The 22,053-nt window shown below is 45.9% G+C and overlaps 1 protein-coding gene across 1 annotated transcript in view; it reads right to left on the bottom strand.

Annotated features, from left to right (window-relative positions):
* Nucleotides 1-22,053, bottom strand: part of sptbn2 (spectrin, beta, non-erythrocytic 2) — a 131,945-nt gene that overhangs the window by 71,264 nt on the left and 38,628 nt on the right. The window contains 7 exon segments of the mRNA XM_080780397.1: nucleotides 2,766-2,953; nucleotides 4,596-4,708; nucleotides 9,431-9,546; nucleotides 13,044-13,124; nucleotides 15,561-15,655; nucleotides 17,413-17,586; nucleotides 18,082-18,233. Of these exon segments, the coding sequence (XP_080636523.1) occupies nucleotides 2,766-2,953; nucleotides 4,596-4,708; nucleotides 9,431-9,546; nucleotides 13,044-13,124; nucleotides 15,561-15,655; nucleotides 17,413-17,586; nucleotides 18,082-18,233 (919 nt within the window).

Genomic DNA, 22,053 nt, shown 5'->3' with positions numbered 1-22,053 from the left:
TTAAACAACGTCCCTGCGTGGCCTTTGGAATAGTGGCGATGGCGTTAACAACTACACAGTATAAGACTGATGCACATGGAAGTGGAAATACAAAGGGAACATTTTGAATTGGTAGGGTCTTCTTGCATATAACTTTGTAATTCTACTGACTGTTTGTGATACAATACTTGAAAACAAAGTAATACGTATTGCATTGTGGGTTTGAGCTAACAGGTCCTGTCTGTCTTAATACAAGCTGCTGAGTATTTGTATTATTATTTTTTGACATTTAAATAATATATTTTTAGGGGCATGTCATGTGTTATAACCACCGTGTCTCTACTCTCCGGAATAATCCTCTTAACACATTTTGTACATAATACGTCCTGAAACGTCATAAGGATTGGAACCGAGAGGTGCCTTAGACGTCTGTGGACGTCCTAGCGACGTCCAAACGACGCGGGGCGAGATAATAATATTCAGAATAATTAATTTTTTTTTTTTTGGCATTTCGCTTTTCCCCTGCCGTATGCTAACGCTCTGTGAAACTATTAGCTTGTCATTGACTCCCATGTTAGTGCGGCGGAAAGAATGACTCGTATCTCCTCATCCAGGGCGCTCTCCGTGGTGATGAATGGATCGATATGCTGGCGCTGCGTTTCTGCTCCTCATCCGTCTGTCCCGCAAAATATGAACTCTTTTTGGAGCGTATATAAATATATTAAGATGATCGGAGATTGTGATGGCACTTTGTCAGTCAACTTTTTTAAGAAAGTATTTCCGGTTCATGGCTTTCAAAATAGAAGCGATCACTACTCTGGCGATTACTCTGGCGCAAGCAGCGCCTTTATTTTGATGCAGTTCCGGTACTAAATGTGTTTATGCTTTCTTGCTATGCTGTCAAGGGAAAGGAGTCCGTGTTGCAGAACTGGTGATTTAATAAACACCTTTCCATCTTTTCTCCCTGGCTTTTAATCCCTCCTGAGTCCATTCTATGCTTTCATGCTTACATTTTTGTCAGTGTGTTTTCTCATTTTTATTCTGTGTTTCTCCTGCCTGTTCTCTGTTTTTGCCACTGATGTGCAGCACTTTGGTCAACCCTGGTTGTTTTAAAACGTGCTCTATAATTAAAGTTTGATTTGATTTGATTTGAATAAACAAAATAATAATTCAAAAAGGACAAAAAGGACGATCAGCCGGGGTTCTAATTCTGTATCCAACCTCCGTACAGTGAACAAACAATAATAATCTTAATAATGCGACCGCTTCCCTGCACACCAGAACACAAAGAAAACACCAGATATCCCATAATACTCCTCGTCCCAGCCTCAGCCCGCCAACACAGTTAAAGGAACAATCCCCCCTGTATATACCTTAGGGTTACAGTGTGGTCTACCTGCACAGCCTTTAGTGACCTACCTTTTGGGCAGCCCTGGTTGTTTGTCGTTATGTGTGTTGTTATTGTGTGTCATCATCATGTGTGTTGTTATTGTGTGTCATCATCACGTGTGTTGTTATTGTGTGTTAGGGTGTTATCATGTGTTGTGTGTGTTCCAGACAAGACGACGCGTGCCCAGAACAATGTCTACGACAGCCTGACAGAAACTCCTTCTGTCCTCACAAATAATGAGACGTTGACATGACATGATTACACACACACACACTGCTGTGAGGCGAGACGATACCAGACACACACACACACACACACACACACACACACACACACACACACACACACACACACACACACACACACACACACACACACACACACACACACACACACACACACACACACACACACCCTGGGGCTAGAACTCTGTGTGGAATGTTCACTATACAGCACAGTGTGTGTGCGCGTGCGTTTGCATGTGCGTGTGTCGTGTGCGTGTGTGTGTGTGTGTGTGTGTGTGTGTGTGTGTGTGTGTGTGTGTGTGTGTGCGTGACGGTGTGTGACTGTGTGTGTGTGTGTGTGTGTGTGTGTGTGTGTGTGTGTGTGTGTGTGTGTGTGTGTGTGTGCGTGCGCTGCTATACTACTAAACCTGTTCCTTGCCACACATCCTGCTGTTTTACGACAGCCTGGTGAATGTCTAGAATGTGCTTCTCACCGACTTGAAAAGAAAAACATCTTAAAATACTTCACGTAGCAGATCATCTACATCGGCTATGTGAACTATTTAAAAAACGTTTTTTTAGTAAAATAGTACAATAAACAAAAAGGTAAAGGAGTTTAGGGATAAGGCGTATAGGGCAGTATATATGCAATAAACAAAAAGGTAAAGGAGTTTAGGGATAAGGCGTATAGGGCAGTATATATGCAATAAACAAAAAGGTAAAGGAGTTTAGGGATAAGGCGTATAGGGCAGTATATATGCAATAAACAAAAAGGTAAAGGAGTTTAGGGATAAGGCGTATAGGGCAGTATATATGAACCCATTTAGACCCAGATCACATTCTAAAAGTCTCTTCTAAATCCTTTATGTTTATATATCAGTGGTTCTCAACTGTGGTGCTCAAACTATTTCATGTCAATTAAGGCCCCCCAGAATGATCTGTATTTGGCCCCCTGGGGGCCCCCCAGACCCCCATCTGAAAACATCTTGTTCCAGCCAGGGACCCCACGCCCGGAAGCAAAGATTTTAAATGATGCCTCCCGTTTTTTTTGAGGGGGGGTTTCAGAGTAAAATCTGCCTCATCTGCATAGAACTCTAGGGCCTTTATTATGAAGAATTCCCCGGCAAAATAAGTGTTGACCTACTTTGGGGGGGTCAGGGGTCATGACCTACTTGGGGGGTTTCTCCACAGTGCGGTAGGAGTTGAAGGCCTGCAGCTGGTTCTGCACTCCGCTCAGAGAGTTGGCCAGCTGACGGTCGTTGAGCGTCAGGATGGTCTGTTGGATCCACTGCAGCAGCTCCGACGCCAGGGTCTCATAGTTCCCGATCAGCTGGTCAGCCTCGAGGGCGTAGTCCAGCACCTGGAGGACAGGGGACGCAAAGGGTTAATGGTGTTAGTCCAGCACCTGGAGGACAGGGGACGCAAAGGGTTAACGGTGTTAGTCCAGACCCTGGAGGACAGGGGACGCAAAGGGTTAATGGTGTAGTCCAGCACCTGGAGGACAGGGGACGCAAAGGGTTAATGGTCTAGTCCAGAGACAGGGGACGCAAAGGGTTAACAGTCAATGGTGTAGTCAGGAGGTAGAGCAGGTCATCCAATGATCCGGGGTCGGCGGTTCGAATCCCGGCTCCTCCTCCTCCTCCTGTCTACATGTGGAAGTGTCCTTGGGCAAAGACACTGAACCCCACATTGCTCCCGATGTGCTGGTTGGTGCCTTGCATGGCTTCCACCGCAATCGGTGTATGAATGTGTGTGTGAATGGGAGAATGTAATGCACAATCTATGTAAAGGTGTGTGAATGGGAGAATATAATGCACACTCTATGTAAAGGTGTGTGAATGGGTGAATGTAATGCACAGTCTATGTAAAGGTGTGTGAATGGGTGAATGTAATGCACAATCTATGTAAAGGTGTGTGAATGGGTGAGTGTAATGCACAATCTATGTAAAGGTGTGTGAATGGGTGAATATAATGCACACTCTATGTAAAGGTGTGTGAATGGGTGAATATAATGCACACTCTATGTAAAGGTGTGTGAATGGGTGAATGTAATGCACAGTCTATGTAAAGGTGTGTGAATGGGTGAATGTAATGCACAATCTATGTAAAGGTGTGTGAATGGGTGAGTGTAATGCACAATCTATGTAAAGGTGTGTGAATGGGTGAATGTAATGCACAATCTATGTAAAGGTGTGTGAATGCAGGTGAATGTAATGCACAGTCTATGTAAAGGTGTGTGAATGGGTGAATGTAATGCACAATCTATGTAAAGGTGTGTGAATGTGTGTGAATGGGTGAATGTAATGCACAATCTATGTAAAGGTGTGTGAAGGTGTGTGAATGGGTGAATGTAATGCACAATCTATGTAAAGGTGTGTGAAGGTGTGTGAATGGGTGAATGTAATGCACAGTCTATGTAAAGGTGTGTGAATGTGTGTGAATGGGTGAATGTAATGCACAATCTATGTAAAGGTGTGTGAATGTGTGTGAATGGGTGAATGTAATGCACAATCTATGTAAAGGTGTGTGAATGGGTGAATGTAATGCACAATCTATGTAAAGGTGTGTGAATGGGTGAATGTAATGCACAATCTATGTAAAGGTGTGTGAATGGGTGAATGTAATGCACAATCTATGTAAAGGTGTGTGAATGTGTGTGTGAATGGGTGAATGTAATGCACAATCTATGTAAAGGTGTGTGAATGTGTGTGTGAATGGGTGAATGTAATGCACAATCTATGTAAAGCGCCTTGGATAAAGGCGCTATATAAATGCACCGTTTACCATTTGAATGAATGAATGAATGAATGAATGAAATGTAGATGTATGGAACGCCTGAGATACCAGAAATATCACATGGCATATAAACACGCACGCATGCACGCGCACACACACACACACACACACACACACACACACACACACACACACACACACACACACACACACACACACACACACACACACACACACACACACACACAGAGAGAGCAGCGTCTCACCTTTCCGATCCTCTTGCCCTCCACCGCCAACGCCTTCATCTTGGAGAAGTAGTGGTAGTAGGTCGCCACGTACGTGATGATGGACTTCTCATCTGGCTGGTCAACGTTCACATCTGGACACACACACACACACACACACACACACACACACACACACACACACACACACACTGGTCAATGTTCACATCTGGCCAGAGAGACACACATTGTGACGTCCACTCTCCTCTCTACATCTGAAACAACTCCTGGACAAACAGCCTGATCTTGTAGAAGGGAGGGATCATACGGTCAGCTGGTCATTATTGAGAAATACACCAACACCACCCCCCCCCCCCCCCCCCCCCCGGACCTTCTGACCCCGGCCCGCCGCAGAAGGGGTCTTAACCCATTTTGGACTGAGGTCCATTAAAAAAAACAAAGGCTTCAAAATCCTAAATTTTTTCCGAAATACCCATGTTTCTGTGTCAGTGGTTCTCACAGGGTTAAACCCATGTTTCTGTGTCAGTGGTTCTCACAGGGTTAAACCCATGTTTCTGTGTCAGTGGTTCTCAACCTTTTTCATGTCAAGGACCCCCAGAATTATCTCTATTGGGCCACGGACCCCCATCTCAAAATATGTATAGTTCCAGGGACCCCCCTGAAGCCAATATTTTAGTTTAAAATGTTCGCTCTGAAATATATATTCAATGATTTGCGCCACATGTTAATGACTTTTTCAAAAAATTGCAAAACTACAAGCTCGTAGCGCGCCACTCGGTGGCGTGCTACGAGCTTGTAGATCTGCTATTTTTCAACAGCTAAATCATAACATAATACTTAAAACACCAAAAGGGGTTCCCGCCCAGAATGGGTTAATCTCCCTGGAAGGCTTTATTCCTGGAGGTTTATGTGTCATGAAGTGACTGCTCAGTACTCTGCTTGTTGCACAGCTACTTACCGTGTAGAAAACAGTACTCAGTACTCAGTACTCAGTACTCAGTACTCAGTACTCAGTACTCTGCTTGTTGCACAGCTACTTACTGTGTAGAAAACAGTACTCAGTACTCAGTACTCAGTACTCTGCTTGTTGCACAGCTACTTACTGTGTAGAAAACAGTACTCAGTACTCATTATTACGCCCTTCATAAGCTCAAAGACACAGAATGTGGACGACGGAAGGATTTCATTGACCTTAAGAGGATCCGTTTGTGCTTACAGTGAAGAAAACAGCTCCTTTATTATGATGTGAGGTCTGTACAGCGCAACACACACCACAACACACACACACACACACACACACACACACACACACACACACACACACACACACACACACACACACACACACACACACACACACACACACACACACACACACACACACACACACACACACACACACACACACACACACACACACACACACATCTCTCTCTCGCTCACTCACTGCCTTGCTCTCTCCCACAATGTTAAGTTAAACCTATATTTTATGTTAATAACCTGCAGGGTAAAATGTGCAGCATTGGGAGGTAAACCCCCTAGTGTCAATCTGTGCACGCCACTGCAGAAGGGACGGAATATCTGTTTGGCGTACGGTGGGACTGGGAGTGATTCAGTTTGGCGTACGGTGGGACTGGGAGGGATTCAGTTTGGTGTATGGTGGGACTGGGAGTGATTCAGTTTGGTGTACGGTGGGACTGGGAGTGATTCAGTTTGGTGTACGGTGGGACTGGGAGGGATTCAGTTTGGTGTACGGTGGGACTGGGAGGGATTCAGTTTGGTGTACGGTGGGACTGGGAGGGATTCAGTTTGGCGTACGGTGGGACTGGGAGGGATTCAGTTTGGCGTACGGTGGGACTGGGAGGGATTCAGTTTGGCGTACGGTGGGACTGGGAGTGATTCAGTTTGGCGTACGGTGGGACTGGGAGGGATTCAGTTTGGCGTACGGTGGGACTGGGAGGGATTCAGTTTGACGTACGGTGGGACTGGGAGGGATTCAGTTTGGCGTACGGTGGGACTGGGAGGGATTCAGTTTGGCGTACGGTGGGACTGGGAGGGATTCAGTTTGGTGTACGGTGGGACTGGGAGTGATTCAGTTTGGCGTACGGTGGGACTGGGAGTGATTCAGTTTGGAGTACGGTGGGACTGGGAGGGATTCAGTTTGGCGTACGGTGGGACTGGGAGTGATTCAGTTTGGCGTACGGTGGGACTGGGAGGGATTCAGTTTGGAGTACGGTGGGACTGGGAGTGATTCAGTTTGACGTAGGGTGGGACTGGGAGGGATTCAGTTTGGCGTACGGTGGGACTGGGAGTGATTCAGTTTGACGTAGGGTGGGACTGGGAGGGATTCAGTTTGGTGTACGGTGGGACTGGGAGGGATTCAGTTTGGCGTACGGTGGGACTGGGAGGGATTCAGTTTGGCGTACGGTGGGACTGGGAGGGATTCAGTTTGACGTAGGGTGGGACTGGGAGTGATTCAGTTTGGCGTACGGTGGGACTGGGAGGGATTCAGTTTGGCGTACGGTGGGACTGGGAGGGATTCAGTTTGGCGTACGGTGGGACTGGGAGTGATTCAGTTTGGCGTACGGTGGGACTGGGAGGGATTCAGTTTGACGTAGGGTGGGACTGGGAGGGATTCAGTTTGGTGTACGGTGGGACTGGGAGGGATTCAGTTTGGCGTACGGTGGGACTGGGAGGGATTCAGTTTGGCGCGGACCTCCCCAGGGGGTTTCTGGGCTAGTGGGACAAGTTAGAAAGTTTGAATTCAACTAGAGACAAATACAACACGAGCTCAGCTTTAGACGCAATGTAAACACAATTCAGTGCAACTCAATACCAGCACAAAGACACAGATCCCTGCTTGTGTCACACCACTTTAACACTGAGACGACGCCCAGAGGGCCAGAGGGTCACATTTATAGCCAACCCAAAGCCAGAGAATGGTGAAGCGTACGGATGTTTCCGGAAGGTTTTTATTCATGCTCAGCATTAGATGAAGTCCTTTCCTTTGTGTGAAACAGACCGTCATAGGGGCCAGGAGCCTATCTCCTGTTTCTGTAGCGTGAGGCAGCTTGATGTACAAGTACACCCCCTGGACATGACGCTATATATGTCGCATGCAGGGACTTACCCCCCAATCCAACCCTTGATGCTGAGTGCCAAGCAGGGAGGCACTGACTGGGTCCCATTTATACAGTCTTTGGTATGACCCGGTCAGGGATCGAACCCCGACCTCTCAGTCACAGGGCGGACACTCTAACCACAAGGCCACTGAGCTGGTAAGAAGCCGGGTGCTAAGATATAAAACTGCTGCTTGCCTCAGACATTTCCTTGAGCAGCCAGGTGAGTGCAATAACCAATCAAGGAAACCACCCAGTGGAAAGTTACCAGGCTCTTCTGAACTCAAAACCAAAAAAAAACCCTTCAAAATAAGTATGACACAATATGTTGCATGCAGATAATTACAAAGACAAAATACAGCGCCTTTGGGTCATTTACAACACTGTAGCTCTGAGGGTGTGATGATGATGACGGAACGGTAAACAGAACCCAAGACTCTGTGTGTCAGATTAAGACCAGTGGTTCTCCCACAATGGGATCCATAGATTAAGACCAGTGGTTCTCCCACAATGGGATCCATTCTGAACTGAAGATGAAAAATCATCTTCGTTTACGTTCTTTTTTCTATAAATCAAGGCTTTCCTCGTTCAACCTGAACAAACTAAAACACCAAAATCTAAACATAAACTACTAAAACTATCATATTCTTAAAACTCACCCAAACACATCTCTCTGTTTTTACTAAAACTACAACATGACGTCACTGAGCCGCGGTGGTAAGAGACTCACCCAAACACATCTCTCTGTTTTTACTAAAACTACAACATGACGTCACTGAGCCGCGGTGGTAAGAGACTCACCGTTCACCCCAAACACTTCTCTCTGTTTTTACTAAAACTACAACATGACGTCACTGAGCCGCGGTGGTAAGAGACTCACCGCTCACCCCAAACACATCTCTCTGTTTTTACTAAAACTACAACATGACGTCACTGAGCCGCGGTGGTAAGAGACTCACCGCTCACCCCAAACACATCTCTCTGTTTTTACTAAAACTACAACATGACGTCACTGAGCCGCGGTGGTAAGAGACTCACCCAAACACATCTCTCTGTTTTTACTAAAACTACAACATGACGTCACTGAGCCGCGGTGGTGAGAGACTCACCGCTCACCCCAAACACACCTCTCTGTTTTTACTAAAACTACAACATGACGTCACTGAGCCGCGGTGGTAAGAGACTCACCGCTCACCCCAAACACATCTCTCTGTTTTTACTGAAACTACAAAACATGACGTCACTGAGCCGCGGTGGTAAGAGACTCACCGCTCATCCCAAACACACCTCTCTGTTTTTACTAAAACTACAACATGACGTCACTGAGCCGCGGTGGTGAGAGACTCACCGCTCACCCCAAACACACCTCTCTGTTTTTACTAAAACTACAACATGACGTCACTGAGCCGCGGTGGTAAGAGACTCACCGCTCACCCCAAACACATCTCTCTGTTTTTACTGAAACTACAAAACATGACGTCACTGAGCCGCGGTGGTAAGAGACTCACCGCTCACCCCAAACACATCTCTCTGTTTTTACTAAAACTATAACATGACGTCACTGGTGGTACGAGACTCACCGCTCACCCAAACACATCTCTCTGTTTTTACTAAAACTAGGGTCATAAGGTCAACCCACGTTCAGGGTCATAAGACCATAAGGTCACCTTCAGGGTCATAAGGTTAAAGGTCACCTTCAGGGTCATAAGGTCATAGGGTCATAAGGTCAAAGGTCACCTTCAGGGTCCAGCAGCTTGGTCAGGCCCAGCTCCCTCTCGGCTACGTTGAAGGCGTTCTGGAGGTTGTAGTGGGCGTTGTTCCTCTTCAGGGTGTCGAACTCTATGAGGTCAGACCTGTGGTGGAGAGACATAGACATAGAGAGAGAGAGAGAGAGAGAGAGAGAGAGAGAAAGGAGATGGTTTTAAGCTGCTCTGATCTGAAGAGAGATAAACACTGAACAGAAAACATTTTAGGTTTATCTAGTGCCTCAAATCACAAATTACATGTGATTACGTCACCCCCACCCCTCTGCCCCTCCCCCCTCACCCCTCCCCCCCACACCCCTCATACAGAGTGAGAAAATATGTAATGAGTGGCGCCAAACATACATTTTCTACGAGCACATTGCATCATATCATCACTCCCTATCACAAGTGACACCTTTATACAAAATAAAAAGTTATTGTGGGCGTCCCGCCCCTTTAACTTATATATCTGCCAATTATACATGTATAATTGTATATTGTGTGATACATTAGTACTTTTACTAAAGTAAAAACTATGTGTGAACATCTTGCAGCACTGCTGTTGGTGTGTTTGACACATAGCGACCAGCAGACCCTGGCCACCAATGACCAGCAGAGGGGGCTAACGGGTCACCGGTACATGCCATGGCTCTCTGATGCACACTGACTAAATAAATGGGTTATTATTTCGGTGATCTGGGTCGACTCACACCCAAATATAAGTCCCCCCCCCCCCCGTCTGGGGGTAGAGGGGGGGGGGGGGGGCTGAGGAGGGTAGAGGAAAGAGAACTACGAGACAACGATGGCCATAGACACTGTTAGACTTGTTATCCCTGCAGTATGTTAGACTTTAACTATGTTATACTTTAACCCATTCTGACCTGAGATCAGATTCATACGAGGTTTCCACTGGACACACACTGGTCTGATTAACCTATTCTGACCTGAGATCAGATTCTAAAAAATGTCAGTCGTTCTTCGAATTTTTCAAAAATAGCAGACCTACAAGCTCGTAGCGCGCCACTCGGTGGCGCGCTATGAGCTTGTAGATCTGCTATTTTTCAATAGGTAAAGCATAACATGATGCTAACACCAAAATGGGTGCCCGGTCAGAATGGGTTAACTATGTTATACTTTAACCCATTCTGACCTGAGATCAGATTCATACGAGGTTTCCACTGGACACACACTGGTCTGATTAACTATGTTTGTTATACTTTAACTGTGTCAGACTTTAAAGCAGGACACATGGAAATAGCTAATGCAAGGCTGGACCTCTTAGACTGATACTAGTTTTGATGTGGGAGTGTCTATGATGTAAACATGTTGCACAAAGTCACTATTTTCCCTGCCTATTATTTCTACAGGAAGTCCTTGCTGTAGAAATCCACTGTCTCTGTGTCTGTGTGATCAATGTGATACCAGTCCTACTGTCCTCTGTCTCTGTGATGTTATCAATGTGATACCAGTCCTACTGTCCTCTGTCTCTGTGATGTTATCAATGTGATACCAGTCCTACTGTCCTCTGTCTCTGTGATGTCAATGTGATACCAGTCCTACTGTCCTCTGTCTCTGTGATGTTATCAATGTGATACCAGTCCTACTGTCCTCTGTCTCTGTGATGTTATCAATGTGATACCAGTCCTACTGTCCTCTGTCTCTGTGTGATCAATGTGATACCAGTCCTACTGTCCTCTGTCTCTGTGATGTTATCAATGTGATACCAGTCCTACTGTCCTCTGTCTCTGTGATGTTATCAATGTGATACCAGTCCTACTGTCCTCTGTCTCTGTGATGTTATCAATGTGATACCAGTCCTACTGTCCTCTGTCTCTGTGATGTTATCAATGTGATACCAGTCCTACTGTCCTCTGTCTCTGTGTTATCAATGTGATACCAGTCCTACTGTCCTCTGTCTCTGTGTTATCAATGTGATACCAGTCCTACTGTCCTCTGTCTCTGTGTTGTCAATGTGATACCAGTCCTACTGTCCTCTGTCTCTGTGTTGTCAATGTGATACCAGTCCTACTGTCCTCTGTCTCTGTGATGTTGTCAATGTGATACCAGTCCTACTGTCCTCTGTCTCTGTGATGTCAATGTGATACCAGTCCTACTGTCCTCTGTCTCTGTGTTGTCAATGTGATACCAGTCCTACTGTCCTCTGTCTCTGTGATGTTATCAATGTGATACCAGTCCTACTGTCCTCTGTCTCTGTGATGTTGTCAATGTGATACCAGTCCTACTGTCCTCTGTCTCTGTGATGTTATCAATGTGATACCAGTCCTACTGTCCTCTGTCTCTGTGATGTTGTCAATGTGATACCAGTCCTACTGTCCTCTGTCTCTGTGATGTCAATGTGATACCAGTCCTACTGTCCTCTGTCTCTGTGATGTCAATGTGATACCAGTCCTACTGTCCTCTGTCTCTGTGTGATCAATGTGATACCAGTCCTACTGTCCTCTGTCTCTGTGATGTTATCAATGTGATACCAGTCCTACTGTCCTCTGTCTCTGTGATGTTGTCAATGTGATACCAGTCCTACTGTCCTCTGTCTCTGTGATGTTGTCAATGTGATACCAGTCCTACTGTCCTCTGTCTCTGTGTGATCAATGTGATACCAGTCCTACTGTCCTCTGTCTCTGTGATGTCAATGTGATACCAGTCCTACTGTCCTCTGTCTCTGTGATGTCAATGTGATACCAGTCCTACTGTCCTCTGTCTCTGTGTGATCAATGTGATACCAGTCCTACTGTCCTCTGTCTCTGTGATGTTGTCAATGTGATACCAGTCCTACTGTCCTCTGTCTCTGTGTGATCAATGTGATACCAGTCCTACTGTCCTCTGTCTCTGTGTGATCAATGTGATACCAGTCCTACTGTCCTCTGTCTCTGTGATGTCAATGTGATACCAGTCCTACTGTCCTCTGTCTCTGTGATGTCAATGTGATACCAGTCCTACTGTCCTCTGTCTCTGTGTGATCAATGTGATACCAGTCCTACTGTCCTCTGTCTCTGTGTGGTCAATGTGATACCAGTCCTACTGTCCTCTGTCTCTGTGTGGTCAATGTGATACCAGTCCTACTGTCCTCTGTCTCTGTGTGATCAATGTGATACCAGGTCTGTCTCTGTTATGTCTGAAAGAGAACTGTCCCTTCATGTCCACAGGTGATCACAGTAACTATTATCATGTCTTCCAGCAGGAAAAAAAACAAACCATCATCGTGAAGAGCTTCAGGGGAAAACAAAACTAAATGCACTCACTTTCAGTTCAGCACAGCAGAGGGGAGGGGTGTGTGCACGCACGCACGCACGCACGCACGCACGCACGCACGCACGCACGCACACACGCACGCACGCACGCACGCTGAGGCTGTGCTTAGACGCACTCAGCGTTAGTCAGTCAGATCATGTAACCTCGGGCTTCAAGGGTAAAACAAAGTTGGGGACCAATTAGACCGCTAAAAAGCCTCCGCCTGTCTGTCTGTGACATGCTTGTCGGAACATGGTGCTACTAGCGAAAACACTGTCTGTCTGTCTGTCTGTCTGTCTGCCTGCCCGCGGTGTGAACGCAGCAGAGTGAGAGAGTGGGCGGGGTTGACCTCTGACCTGTGTTTGTGCACGATGGCGTTGAAGGCCAGGCCGTCCCTCCAGCTGGTGGTGAAGTTGTGCACGTTGACGTTGGGGTACCTGAGGGCAGAGGTCAAAGGTCGTTAACCACTGGAGGGGAGAGAGAGAGAGAGAGAGAGTTCAAAGGTCATGTAATAATTAACCAGCAGGAGGACTGTAAGTTCCTCCTGATCCACGAGTCTCGATTACGACATTTCATTTGAACGGTTTCAGAGTCTTGCTCAAGAGACCCCGAACACAAATAGATATGGAGAAGCTACTACTGTCTATCCCCATGGACCTGAGAGTGTTTTAAAACCTTCCTGTTCCGGAAGGCCTTTTTGTGCTGAACTGCTTTGCACTGTTTTTGTTAAACCCGCTTTCTCACGGGGTCACACGTTAAATCATCTGATTTAATAATAATAATAATAATCTATTGTGTAATAACAATGAACCGTACGTATATAGGACTTTGTATTCATTAAGACGTGCTTCACAGCACAGTGCAAAACAGGAGCCATACACTAAAGAGAAGACTAAAACTAAAGAAACATAATTCCTCAGTTCAGTACCCTCAAATCACCTCATTAAAATATATGGTTTTCATAACACGTCGACTGTGTTGACGCATAATTAACCAAACAACCTTTAATTAATAAAAAAACAGTTATGTAGATCTGACACTGCAGCAGGCTGTGAGCTTGTAGATCTGTTCTATCCTATTATAGGATCACACTGCAGCAGGCTGTGAGCTTGTAGATCTGTTCTATCCTATTATAGGATCACACTGCAGCAGGCTGTGAGCTTGTAGATCTGTTCTATGCTGGAGCATAGGACGCTGTGAGCTTGTAGATCTGTTGTTTTTGTCACATAGCGGTACACACACACACACACACACACACACACACACACACACACACACACACACACACACACACACACACACACACACACACACACACACACACACACACACACACACACACACACACACACACGTTACATCATTTCGTGTAACGTTATACCCCTAATGAATTTTTTTTTTTTCTAATTTCAAATGATATCGAAGGAATGTTATTCCTGACCGTGGGAACCCTGTGACTGTAACGCTACGTATAGATTTATTATTATTATTATTATTCCTGACCGTGGGAACCCTGTGACTGTAACGCTACGTATAGATTTATAATTATTATTATTATTCCTGACCGTGGGAACCCTGTGACTGTAACGCTACGTATAGATTTATTATTATTATTATTATTCCTGACCGTGGGAACCCTGTGACTGTAACGCTACGTATAGATTTATTATTATTATTATTATTACTCCTGACCGTGGGAACCCTGTGACTGTAACGCTACGTATAGATTTATTATTATTATTATTATTCCTGACCGTGGGAACCCTGTGACTGTAACGCTACGTATAGATTTATTATTATTATTCCTGACCGTGGGAACCCTGTGACTGTAACGCTACGTATAGATTTATTATTATTATTATTATTCCTGACCGTGGGAACCCTGTGACTGTAACGCTACGTATAGATTTATTATTATTATTATTATTCCTGACCGTGGGAACCCTGTGACTGTAACGCTACGTATAGATTTATTATTATTATTCCTGACCGTGGGAACCCTGTGACTGTAACGCTACGTATAGATTTATGACTCAGTAAATCACTGCTGTCATAAATAACCCATACTCTGTAAGGTTGTATGTGTGGAGTTTGCATGTTCTCCCCGTGTCCCCTAGGGTAGGTACCCTCACAAAAACATGCAGTAATCCTGGTCTCTAAACTGCCTCCCCCTGGCCGGCCGGGGCGCCTGATGGAGGGGAAAGGAACTGGTTGGAATAACGTGTTCCTTCCACGCGCTATACGTCCGGCCGGGGAAACTCCCCCCCTGTCAGGTGTAAAGGAGCAACTTGGACACTCGGGCATGAAGGAAGCATGAGTTAAGTCCGTTGCTCTCCCCAGGTTGGTGGAGGGTGTGTAGAGCCCAGGATCACAGTAGATGATTGACACAGGGGTGAAAAATGGGGTTACAAAATCGTGGGATAAAAAATATATTTAAAAAAAAAAGGTTGTATAGAACTAACCCATACTCTGACAGGGTGTATAGGACCATTAGCATTAGCTCATGTCTGATTGGATTGGATTGAATGGAATTGAATTGAATGGAATTTAATGTAATGTAATTGAATGTAATTGAGGGGCCGTGTCTCACCAGAGCAGCAGCTTATGATTTGAATCGTTTACGTTTACGATGCGATGGATCCTGGAAACACCAACGACTGAACCAGAGTAATGTCATATTTATTAATGTCACCCAGAATTATGTAATAATAATAATAATAATATGAATCTCACCCAGCGGTCTTCATCTGACACCAGCGTTATGCAATAATAATATGAATATTAATATGAATATGAATCTCACCCAGCGGTCTTCATCTGACACCAGCGTTATGCAATAATAATATGAATATTAATATGAATATGAATCTCACCCAGCGGTCTTCATCTGACACCAGAGCAGCAGAGCCTCCTTGGCAGATTTCTTCTCCTTGTTGTCTCCTGTTGTCTCCACACTGATGTCCTGAATCTGTAAATATATAAATATAAACACACTGATGTCCTGAATCTGTAAATATATAAATATAAACACACTGATGTCCTGAATCTGTAAATATATAAATATAAACACACTGATGTCCTGAATCTGTAAATATATAAATATAAACACACTGATGTCCTGAATCTGTAAATATATAAATATTAACATATATAATATGAGAGAAAAAAGGGACTCCTGCACATCCAAAAAGATCCGTAGGAGGTGCACGTCTAGTTAGCAGGCATAGACATCAAAAAAGAGAACAACCTTCCAAGGAAGGGACTGCACACTCCAGGGAACAGAGACGGACAACTCACTGCATCAAACTTATTTATTAGCACGACGCGTTTCGCCGTGAGCTTCATAGCACCTGACGTGCTATAGCTATAGCTCATAGCACCTGACGAAGCTCACGCGAAACACGTTGTGCTAATAAATAAGTATAATAAATAATATGTGCGTGATTGTTTTTTCTTCTGCAAACTCAAAATGACGTGTGTGTGTGTGGATGACGGATTACATACTGCAAATTGCAACATACAACTGTTCAGATCACATATTATGATTTGCTGGCGAATTCTGCAACATATCTACCTCTACAGTATTGTACATCGTTCTGCCTCACGCTACAGAAACAGGAGATAGACTGCTGGCTCTACTGTAGCTGCTACAGAAACAGGAGATAGACTCCTGGCTCTACTGTAAGGCTCACTACTGTAGCTGCTACAGAAACAGGAGATAGACTCCTGGCTCTACTGTAAGGCTCACTACTGTAGCTGCTACAGAAACAGGAGATAGACTCCTGGCTCTACTGTAAGGCTCACTACTGTAGCTGCTACAGAAACAGGAGATAGACTGCTGGCTCTCTACTGTAGCTGCTACAGAAACAGGAGATAGACTGTTGGCTCTACTGTAAGGCTCACTACTGTAGCTGCTACAGAAACAGGAGATAGACTCCTGGCTCTCTACTGTAGCTGCTACAGAAACAGGAGATAGACTGCTGGCTCTCTACTGTAGCTGCTACAGAAACAGGAGATAGACTGCTGGCTCTCTACTGTAGCTGCTACAGAAACAGGAGATAGACTGCTGGCTCTACTGTAAGGCTCACTACTGTAGCTGCTACAGAAACAGGAGATAGACTCCTGGCTCTCTGCAAGGCTCACTACTGTAGCTGCTACAGAAACAGGAGATAGACTCCTGGCTCTCTGCAAGGCTCACTACTGTAGCTGCTACAGAAACAGGAGATAGACTCCTGGCTCACTACTGTAGCTGCTACAGAAACAGGAGATAGACTGCTGGCTCTCTACTGTAGCTGCTACAGAAACAGGAGATAGACTGTTGGCTCTACTGTAAGGCTCACTACTGTAGCTGCTACAGAAACAGGAGATAGACTCCTGGCTCTACTGTAAGGCTCACTACTGTAGCTGCTACAAGGACAACCTCAACCAGAACAAGACAGGCTGTACCAAAACAATGGCTATCAGGCCTAGTGGAGTCATCTAGGCTGCTACAAGCTATCCAACACGTGTCACGTCATGCGATGGAAGGGTTTTACAAAGTACTATAAGTCAAGGTTAGATATAAAGCTTGAAAATAATAACAACAGTACAGAAGGTAATTCTACCAGGATTCTTCCGCAAAGTTCAGGGAGGGTGAGATTGATTTTGTTTTGTTTTGTTCGTCATTCCGTGCGTGCGTGCGTGCGTGCGTGCGTGCGTGCGTGCGTGCCTGCGTGCGTGCGTTACCTGGAACCTCAGGATGATGGTCCAGATCAGGCCCAGGGTGAGGCGGTGGTTTCCGTCCACTATGTCGTGTGATCCCATGTTCTCCAGATGGACCTTCTGCTCTTTGAGGAACTGCAGCGCCTTGTCCACGTTCTCCAGACAGTGGATACGCATCCTTCCTTTAGTGGGACGAGGCTGGAACAACACAACAAGGTTAGGTGAGCTACTGAGCACGTTATTAAAGGTTAGGTGAGGTACTGACCAGGTTATTAAAGGTTAGGTTAGGTACTGACCAGCTTATTAAAGGTTAGGTGAAGTACTGACCAGGTTATTAAAGGTTAGGTGAGGTAATGACCAGGTTATTAAAGGTTAGGTTAGGTACTGACCAGGTTATTATAGGTTAGGTGAGGTACTGACCAGGTTATTAAAGGTTAGGTGAGGTAATGACCAGGTTATTAAAGGTTAGGTTAGGTGAGGTAATGGCCAGGTTATTAAAGGTTAGGTTAGGTGAGGTAATGGCCAGGTTATTAAAGGTTAGGTTAGGTGAGGTACTGACCAGGTTATTAAAGGTTAGGTTAGGTAGGGTACTGACCAGGTTATTAAAGGTTAGGTTGGGTGAGGTACTGACCAGGTTATTAAAGGTTAGGTGAGGTAATGACCAGGTTATTAAAGGTGAGGTAGGGTACTGACCAGCTGTTCTCCAGACAGGACCTCCAGCAGGCGCATCAGCATGCGTCCGTCTCTCAGGTCGGTGTAGAGGTCTCCGATGCGACAGGTCACTCTGCCCAGGTGAGAGTTCACCCACTTGGTGAAGGTCTTCTTCTGGACCGCCTCCCGCTCGTCTGAAACACAACACCACATGATCACCGTGAGCCAATGACATCTGGAGTACAACACCACATGATCACCGTGAGCCAATGAGATCTGTAGTACAACATCGCATGATCACCGAGAGCCAATGAGATCTGGAGTACAACATCGCATGATCACCGAGATCCAATGACATCTGGATCACATGATCACCGAGAGCCAATGAGATCTGGATCACATGATCACCGAGAGCCAATGAGATCTGGAATACAACATCACATGATCACCGAAAGCCAATGACATCTGGAGTACAACACCACATGATCAACGGGAGCCAATGAGATCTGGAGTACAACGTCGCATGATCACCGAGAGCCAATGAGATCTGGAGTACAACATCGCATGATCACCGAGATCCAATGACATCTGGATCACATGATCACCGAGAGCCAATGAGATCTGGAATACAACATCACATGATCACCGAAAGCCAATGACATCTGGAGTACAACATCACATGATCACCGAAAGCCAATGACATCTGGAATACAACATCACATGATGTATTCCAAAAGAAATCCCCGTTCATTTTCCTCATAGCCTTTTCAAAAAGTATTCATCTAAAGACGTTTATACGCCGCGGACAAAGACAACTGGAGTCATAACAAATCATGACAATTAATCACAATGTTTTGGGCCAAACAAATAATTAGAAAGAAGAAGAAAAACGGCAGGTTTGTAATTATTTGTTTGGCCCAAAACATTGTGTTTAATTGTCCTGATTTGTCACGACTCCAGTTGGCTTCGTACGACGCTTAAAAGGTCTTTAAATAAATACGTTTTGAAACGTCTATAAGGAAAAATGCATTGTATTGGGAATTATGTCCTGGGCCTGGTGTCGTCATGAAAGGGCACGCGCACGAGCACACACACACGTGCACACACACACACACACACACACACACGCACACGCACACGCACACGCACAGCACACGTGGACGACCCTGGACAAGAGGGAACAGTGAGTCTAATTAGGAGGAAACTAATTAGAAACAATCATGTCACAGATTAGACGAGGAGGAAAACAAAGCCACGGCAAACGAGCTGAGCTGTAGCAGAGATTAACACACGCTGCGTCTCACACATGAGCCGCTGCTGGGTGCACGTGTGCATGCGTGTGCGTGTGTGTGTGCGTGTGCGTGTGTGTGTGCGTGTGTGTGTGTGTGTGTGTGTGTGTGTGTGTGCATGCTTGCGTGTGCGTGTGTGTATGCGTGTCTGCATGCCTGCATGTGTGTGTGCGTGTGTGTGTGCGTGCATGTGTGTGTGCAATGCATGCGATCATTGACTTGACAGCTTAACGGCTGCTTCAACACTCATTGCCTCTGAGCTGAGCCAATGACGCGACAGGACAACGTTTAACACATTACGATTTACTACTATTCTGTAGTAGGACATTATTATTTACTATGTGCTCCATACTGTAAAGTACATTAGCGTTCAGGCGTTACTGTGTTCCATACTGTAGTACCAGGGGGGCAGTCAGACAGATATTTTGTGAAGCCACTGAGGAAATGGGGACTTCCTGAAAGTTCATATAATGGCCTGTTGTGGCGCTGTCTGTCATTGGGCCCAAAAAACCCCATATCCCAACTTCACCTAGTCTGTATTACCTTAATAAACATGGTCATGAATACTTTCTGCTTCCAGTCACTAGTTTAAAGTCTCAATTATGGTCCCATTTATTAAAAAGAATTACCATAAAGTCGCATATGTTCTGAGGGGCGTGGCTACCGTTACAGTCTATGAACAGAAGCCACCCCCCGTTCGAGTCAAAATAAAAACCAACGAAGAGTAAGGGGGGGAAGTCCCGCCTCGTTGTCTGGGCCAGCCAATGGGCCAGCTGGGCCCAAACGGAGCCAGCCAATGGCTCAGCTGGGCCCAAACGGATCTAGAAATATGGCGACTTACAGTGCAAGGAATTACAGGCTTCATTTTACGCCCATGTTAGACCCGGGGAACGCCTTTGTCCATATTTTTTACAGTCTATGTGTCGTACACATGACGCCAACTCAACGTGTGTCATGGGAAAATATCATGAACATGGTCACATGGTCAGTGACCATGTGACGTCACACTGTCAGTGACCATGTGACGTCACACTGTCAGTGACCATGTGAGGTCACCGATGGGGGGGAGGGGCTTAACGATATACAGGAAGCAGAAGGCCTATATATAAAAAGGGTGCAGATGAATTGAGCTGCAGGACCGACGCACGCTGGCTCAGACATATGGAGAGCTCAGATAATCCTGCCTGGATAACAAGGTGACCTCATTCTACCCGCAGGACGCACACACAAGACGCACGCACACACACACACACACACACACACACACACACGCACGCACACACACACACACACGACCCAGGACACATGCTGGAGGTCTCACACACGCACAGACACTCACGCATGCATGCACGCACGCACAGGAGGCCTCACACACACACACACGCACAGTGATGCGCACGCACACACGCACGTGTGTGAGTTCACGCACACACGTGCATGCACGTGTGGAAATGCGCGCGCACACACACACACACACACACACACACAGTGAGACATGCTCTTTCACACACTCTCCTATCTCTGTTGATCTCTTTCTCAATGCTCCACCTCTCTCTCTCTCCCTCTCTCTCTCTCTCTCTCTCTCTCGTCTACAGGTAGGCTAAATGTACTGCACTGTTCGTAGACCTCTCTCTCCCTCTCTCTCTCTCTCTCTCTCTCTCGTCTACAGGTAGGCTAAATGTACTGCACTGTTCGTAGACCTCTCTCTCCCTCTCTCTCTCTCTCTCTCTCGTCTACAGGTAGGCTAAATGTACTGCACTGTTCGTAGACCTCTCTCTCTCTCTCTCTCGTCTACAGGTAGGCTAAATGTACTGCACTGTTCGTAGACCTCTCTCCCCCTCTCTCTCTCTCTCTCTCTCTCTCGTCTACAGGTAGGCTAAATGTACTGCACTGTTCGTAGACCTCTCTCTCCCTCTCTCTCTCTCTCTCGTCTACAGGTAGGCTAAATGTACTGCACTGTTCGTAGACCTCTCTCCCCCTCTCTCTCTCTCTCTGATAAGTTACTGTACTGTTCATAGATTGTAAACTCATCCACTGTGGATTGACTCTACATATTATTGACTGTACTCCTGATTATACACTATATACATTATACTGTACGTTACTATTACACAGTACACTCCTATTATCACAATGTAGGCATTTATCAGACGCTCTTAATCCAGAGCGATTTACAGTAAGCAAGAACAACACACGGTAATATACATCTCCGCAGGGATCGAACCGGTGACCTTCTGTGGGGCCACTCTGCCCCTGAGCCACCGTCACCCCGGTGATACTGATGAGGATGGAGAGAAACTGCTCCTCTGATGAAGATATGATCAAAATAGATCAGAGGTATCATCCTGTGTTAATGGGGGGGTAATGTAATTGTGTAAATCAATTATAAAAGATGAGGAAGAGAAGATAGGGAAAAAGAATGAGCAAGAAGTAGGCTAACCCGTGCTTTCACACACACACACACACACACACACACACACACACACACACACACACACACACACACACACACACACACACACACACACACACACACACACACACCGAATGTACATCAGGAGCACTCAGGGGTTCAGAGTCTTGCTCAAGGACACTTTGACACTAACTCTGGGGGAGGAGCCCACAGGGATGGAACCGGGAACCTCTAACTCTGGGGGAGGAGCCCACAGGGATCGAACCGGGGCCACTCTACACACTGATCCACTGCTGAGACACTACCATTTGC

This window comes from Protomyctophum bolini, assembly GCF_963924005.1.
Source record: "Protomyctophum bolini genome assembly, chromosome: 13".
Taxonomy (NCBI): Eukaryota; Metazoa; Chordata; class Actinopteri; order Myctophiformes; family Myctophidae; genus Protomyctophum; species Protomyctophum bolini.
The sequence above is the reverse complement of the archived record's forward strand: the minus strand, read 5'-3'. Positions and strand labels throughout refer to the sequence as shown.